This window comes from Myotis davidii, unplaced genomic scaffold (genome assembly GCF_000327345.1).
Source record: "Myotis davidii unplaced genomic scaffold, ASM32734v1 scaffold2656, whole genome shotgun sequence".
NCBI classification, from domain to species: Eukaryota; Metazoa; Chordata; class Mammalia; order Chiroptera; family Vespertilionidae; genus Myotis; species Myotis davidii.
The window spans coordinates 15,472-21,447 of NW_006287228.1; the positions used below are offsets into that span (position 1 = coordinate 15,472).

The 5,976-nt window shown below is 42.4% G+C and overlaps 1 protein-coding gene and 1 pseudogene across 1 annotated transcript in view; both read left to right on the forward strand.

Annotated features, from left to right (window-relative positions):
• LOC102756101 (zinc finger protein 239-like) overlaps nt 1–589 on the forward strand; it is a gene marked incomplete at its 5' end in the record, with an annotated part of 10,850 nt that extends 10,261 nt beyond the window's left edge. Inside the window, one exon of the mRNA XM_015560812.1 lies at nt 507–589. Coding sequence (XP_015416298.1) covers nt 507–516 — 10 coding nt within the window. The remainder of the gene's footprint in view (nt 1–506) is intronic.
• Nucleotides 590–808: 219 nt separating this feature from the next.
• LOC107181393 lies at nt 809–2,543 on the forward strand (annotated as a pseudogene).
• Nucleotides 2,544–5,976: the final 3,433 nt, after the last annotated feature.

The window sequence follows — 5,976 nt, forward strand, 5'->3', positions numbered from 1 at the left end:
TGAGGGACCCCACTGCTGCAATCGGGCCGGGGAATGACTGCGGGAGGGCTCCAGGGCATGTCCAGCCCATCTCACTCAGTTCCATTTGACCTGACCCCTGCAGTAAGCTAACCTACCGGTCGGAGCATCTGCCCCCTGGTGGTCAGTGCACTTCATAGTGACTTGTTGACTGCCTCCTGGTGGTCAGTGCATGTCATAGCGAGCAGTTGAGCAGCCTTAGCATGTCATTAGCATATTACACTTTGGTTGGTTGGTTGTTTTGCCCTTTGAGCTATTTGCATATCCCACTTTTATTATAAAGGATTTATTTATGTCAGACAGAGAGGGAGAGGGCGAGGGAGATAGAAACATCAATGATCAGAGACAATCATTGATCGGCTGCCTCCTGCACACCCCGTACTTGGGATCGAGCCTGCAGCTTGGTATTGTACCCTGACTAGGTATCGAACTGTGACTTTCCAGTTCATAGATGGACGATCAACTACAGAATGTGGCAAAGCGTTTAGACAGTCCTGAACACTTACTTTGCATCAGAGCGTTCATAGTGGAGAGAAGCTGTATAAATGTAGAGAATGTGGCAAAGGATTTAGTTCAGGCCGAAACCGATTTGGCTTAGTGGATAGAGCGTCGGCCTGCAGACTGAAAGGTCCCAGGTTCGATTCCAGTCAAGGGCATGTACCTGGGTTGTGGGCACATCCCCAGTAGGAGATGTGCAAGAGGTGGCTGATTGATGTTTCTCATTGATGTTTCTGACTATCCCTCTCCCTTCCTCTCTGTAAAAAATCAATAAAATATATTTTTTTTAAAAAAAGGATTTAGTTCAGCACAGTCTCTTAATTGTCATCACAGTGTTCATACTGGGGAGAAGCCTTATAAATGTAGAGAATGTGGCAAAGGATACAGTACCGCAAAATCTCTTAATTACCATCAGAGATTTCATACCGGGGAGAAGTCTTATAACTGTAATGAATGTGGCAAAGTGTTTAGGCATTCCTCAAGCTTGTCTAAGCATCAGGGATTTCATACTAGAGAGAAGCCTTATAAATGAAATGAATGTGGCAAAGCCTATGTCTATTCCTCATCCCTTCATCGTCATCATAGTGTTCATAGTGGAGAGAAACCTTATGTGTGTAAGGAATGTGGCAAAGCCTTCAGGGTCTCCTCTACCTTAACACGCCATCAAAAAGTTCATAGTGGTGAGAAGCCTTATATGTGTAATGAATGTGGCAAAGCCTTCAGTGAGTCCTCTAAATTTACACGCCATTGAAGAGTTCATACTGGTGAGAAGCCTTACAAATGCCAACAATGTGGCAAAGCCTTTAGCCAGTCCTCACACCTTACTAAACAGACTGTGGCCACGCCTTTTGCCAGTCCTCACACTTTACTAAGCATCAGAGAATTTACGCTAGAGAGAAGCCTTATAAAGGAAGAGAATGTGGCAAAGCCTACAGGCATTCCTCAGCCCTTATTTACCATCACAGAGTTCATTCTTGAGAGAAGCCTTATATGTGCAGAAAATGTGGCAAATCCTTTGGCAACACCTCAAACCTCAGCACATCAGAGAGTCCATAGTGGAGAGAAGTATTAAAGATGTGAGGAGCGTCATAAATCCTTTACCAGCAGGTAGTACTTACTGAGCTTACAGAATTCTAAATGGGAAGAAGCCTTCTGAATGTGAAAAATGTAGAAAACCCATTAAAATGCACACTTTTATTTCTATACATAAGGCACTTCATACTGAAGAGAGAACTTGCAAATGTAGAGCTTTCAAGAGCCTGTACCTACATCTCAAAATGTAGTGAATAACAGAGATGTGTATAGTGGAGGAAATCTTTACACTGCAGAAAATGTGAGAAAGTACTGGCTAGCATTCCTGGGTGGTTTACCTTTGATGTATGAACCACAATGTCAGTGCAATTCCCTGACTGGCATAAGCTCTGGTTGGAGACTCAATCTTCATTGGAGGGTATGCAGGAGCTAGCTGATCCATGATTCCCTCTGATCGTTGATGTTTCTATCGCTCCCTCTCTTTTCCCCTCTGAATCAATAAAAATATATTTTGAAAAATGAAAAGAATGTGAGGAAACCTTTAGTCAGTATTTATTCTGTTCTGTACATCAGAACAGAGAAACCTTGCAAATGTGATCTGTGAGATTAATCCTTGTCAATGAAGTCTTATTTAACCTCAGAGAAGTCATTTTGAAGGAAAGCCTTACAAATATGTAGAATGAGGCACAACCTTTAATTATCCTTGTTGTCTTGCTGAACATAAGAGTATTCATACTGGAGAGAACACCTGTAAATGTACTGTGTGTGACCTGGATAAGCAGTGGGGATGCCTACACTGTGTTGCTCATTGGTAGAGCGTGGACCCATGAACCCGGAAGTCAGCATTCATTTTCTGATCAAAGCTCATGCCCTGTTTGTGGCCTAGATACCCAGTAGAGTTCACTCAAACGCAGCTGATCGATAATTCTGCATGATCATTGCTGTTTCTCTCCCTCTCCCTCTTCCTCTCCCTCTCCCTTCTCTCAAATCCAAAACCAGTGTGGTTCTAGAACGAGGCAGGAGATGTTTCTTACCCGGGATGCATAATTGCCATAAACTTTACATTGGAGGGAGGGCACCTGTTTCTGAGGTGCACTACTTAACTGAACTCAAAAAAATAAGTTTGTTGTTTTCATTTCCTATTTCATATTCTTCTCTGTTAATTTTTCCCCTCATTTTTCTGCTCAGCTGATACTCTTTTCTGCTGTGCTATAACAATGGCATCTAAACCTCTTCCTCTCCCACATCAGCCCTTCTGGCCCCTGTAGCTTCTGTTCGGTAGTTTGGAATTTTACTAATACAATCACTGACATCAGAATTTGGCAAAATTTTGCTTTATATTCATGAAGTAGGTAGACCACTATTCTTGTTTTCATGCTGGATCCTATAGTTTTGAATATGAATATTTATTGGCAATTACAAATTGGCTTCTGTGTCCTTTATAACTGGAATGATCTTTTTTGATTTTTATTTGTATGCTTAAGAATTTCACAGTGTTACCTCATTAACTTCTTTCTTAGGATGGACTCAGCCCGTATTAGACAGATTATATTCTCAGTGACTTGAATGTAACTGGATGTTGGTCATTTTTTTCTAGAGAAACCCCACAGACCATGGCAGATTTGCAGTTAAAATTTTTTTAATATTTTGCATCAGAAGTTATTTTGTATATTCACAGAATGACCGCAGGCATGTTCATAGGCCTGAGCTGTCCCTGGAGTGTTTTCCAAGCTGTCACTGTAAGTTCTATGGATAGCAGGATAGCAGACATTAAAATGAAAGCTCCAGCCCTAACTGGTTTGGCTCAGTGGATAGAGCGTCTGCCTGCGGACTCGAGGGTCCCAGGTTCGATTCCGGTCAAGGGCATGTACCTTGGCTGCAGGCACATCCCCAGTGGGGAGTGTGCAGGAGGCAGCTGATAGGTGTTTCTAACTCTCTATCCTTCTCCCTTTCTCTCTGTAAAAATCAATTTTAAAAAATCAATAAAATATATTTAAAAATTAAAAAATGAAATGAAAGCTCCACATTTACTCTCCATTGTCTTGTGCTGAATTTGTACAAGGTGGTAAACATCAGTTCCTATGCATGTGCCACCAAAAAGGACTGACAAAATCATTACAGAAACAAGATGGTCAATATTCTAATACTTTACTTTCTGACATACCCATGGAGCATTCGTATGTATATGTATGTGCTGATATTTTGTGGACTGGCTCATCTGGACCAGGGGCTTTATGAATTTGTTCTGTACAAGGACATACTATGAAACCCTCATCATTCAAAGAACATAATTCCATCTAGACAATAGTTCCATTTTCTGGTATTGTAGTGAGGAATATTGAGGAGGTGTATCGATGGGAAATATATATAAGATGTTTTTTCTCTCTCAATGGTCATTACGAAAGAAGATGAAGCAGACATTGTTTCTAGGTTTAGAGGACCTTCTGTTTACATTTTGTCCAGATTGCATTTTCTTCTGATTTGGGATAAAAAGCTCTAAAACCAGAGGTTTCAACATTTTTTATCTCATGGCACACATGGAGTAATTACTGAAATTCTGAGATTATATATTTGCCAATCTTCCAAAAAAAAAGTCTGATTTTGATTCATGTACACCACACAGCTATTACTGTGCTGGCCTTTGTCACATTTTATTCGACAATCAATGAATAATGTAGTCCATGCTATTGAGTAAACAGCCAGGTGTTGCTTGATCTAAAAAAGTTTGCAGCGCACCGGTTTGCCTGTGTGACACTCCGGTTGATAATCTCTGCTATAAACATATCCAACCCGTCTTGTCTCATCACTCATTTAAGACTACTTTTTCCGTATTGACTCTTTTGTCTGCCAAATGTATCCACTGGTATCTATGGGAAGCTAAAGTCCGCTGCTATGACGGTATTTATATGGGGTGTGTTTTCTGGCTTCGGATGGCAATACTAACGGGTGATATTTTATTGGCCTAAAGCAATTAAATACTTACATAGGTTAAACATAATCCTCTAGCCTGACTATTCTAAATTACAGGTTTCTAAACAGGTCATACCTTTAAATAAAGACTTCTCTAACACCTAAATGAATACCTATATTCATGAAAATACTGGGAAATAAAAATTTTAAAATACTGATGGGACTAAATACTGATAATAGTTATCATTTTTATAACTTTTACATATTGTTGATTTTAAAATTGTCTTGTTTACCAAATATTAGGAAAAGTTACAGGAGAGAGTCTGGGTTCGGAGGGAGGAGTCAACGGGCGTTAGGCTGCCGTCAGTGTGTCAGCCGGCGGCATGTGGTGTGGGCACCATGCCCGGCGGCCCGCTTTGCGATCTCTACCTCGAGGTTTGAGAGCTTTTGACCTTTCCTGCTCGCTTTGTCCCTCACGTTCTCCCCGGGGGATGTGACACACCGTGAGCCCGAGTTGGAGAGTTAGAACCCGGGAAATCCTGTGGGAACGCCCCGGCGCGGGCGGTTCTGCGCCTTGTCGCGTCACCGCGCAGTTTTGTGACCCGCTCCCAGTCAGGTGCCTCCGATGTGACGCCTGCACTCGCGAGGGGCTGCAGCTGAGAATAGTCAGCTGGGTGGTTGGTATTTTTGCTCCGATGAAGTCAACGGTTGTCACCGTTTCACGCAGTTGCAGCCGTTTCCCGCAGTTGGAACCGTTTTCATCCACTTGCAACAGCTCGCGGTGGAAATGGAAGCTGGCAGGAGCGTTGGGAATTGAACAGCGTCAGGTTAATGTTGAAGGCTTGATCTCATCATCGTTTGGGGATAATATAATCATACCTATTTTATAATGAAAAAAAGAAAAAGAAAAGTAACAGCGTACATTCTACATTAATATCAATGTCCCATTAACTAGATTATAGGGACTACTTAAGTAAAAATATTCATTTAAAATGCATTCCTAGAACAGAACGATTTCAAAGACCACAACTTCCAACTAAAAAAGTTTATCCCTTGAAAAAAAATTAAAATGTGTTTCCCAAACTATTGGGTGGAATCTTATTTCATCGGGTGCCTAACCATGAATGGATACCTGGGTCTGTCTCTGACACCCCTATCCACCTGCTTCCCTAACTCAACGTGCCTCCCCCTTCAGTTGGGGAGACAGGGAGGGGCTGAGAGACCAGGCTGCCCTTCCCCGCCCACCTCCTCACTGAGGGTTTAAGGATCCAGGCAAATCGCAGGCAGAAAGTTTCTGGTTTCAAACCCAATCTGCCCGCCTTTTCAGTTCCCTGTAACTTCACTGTAAGAATGTGCTCCCGTCTTGTGAAGATCCTGGGAAAGACCCCTCCCTGGGACACCTGCAGCTGAAGGGCAGACCAGCCAGTAGCTCTAAGCACAGCCTCTGGGAGCTGGGAAACTTCTGTGTGAATTCCAGGTTCCTCCTCCCTCTTTATGCTTTTGCCACAGCTGCCATTT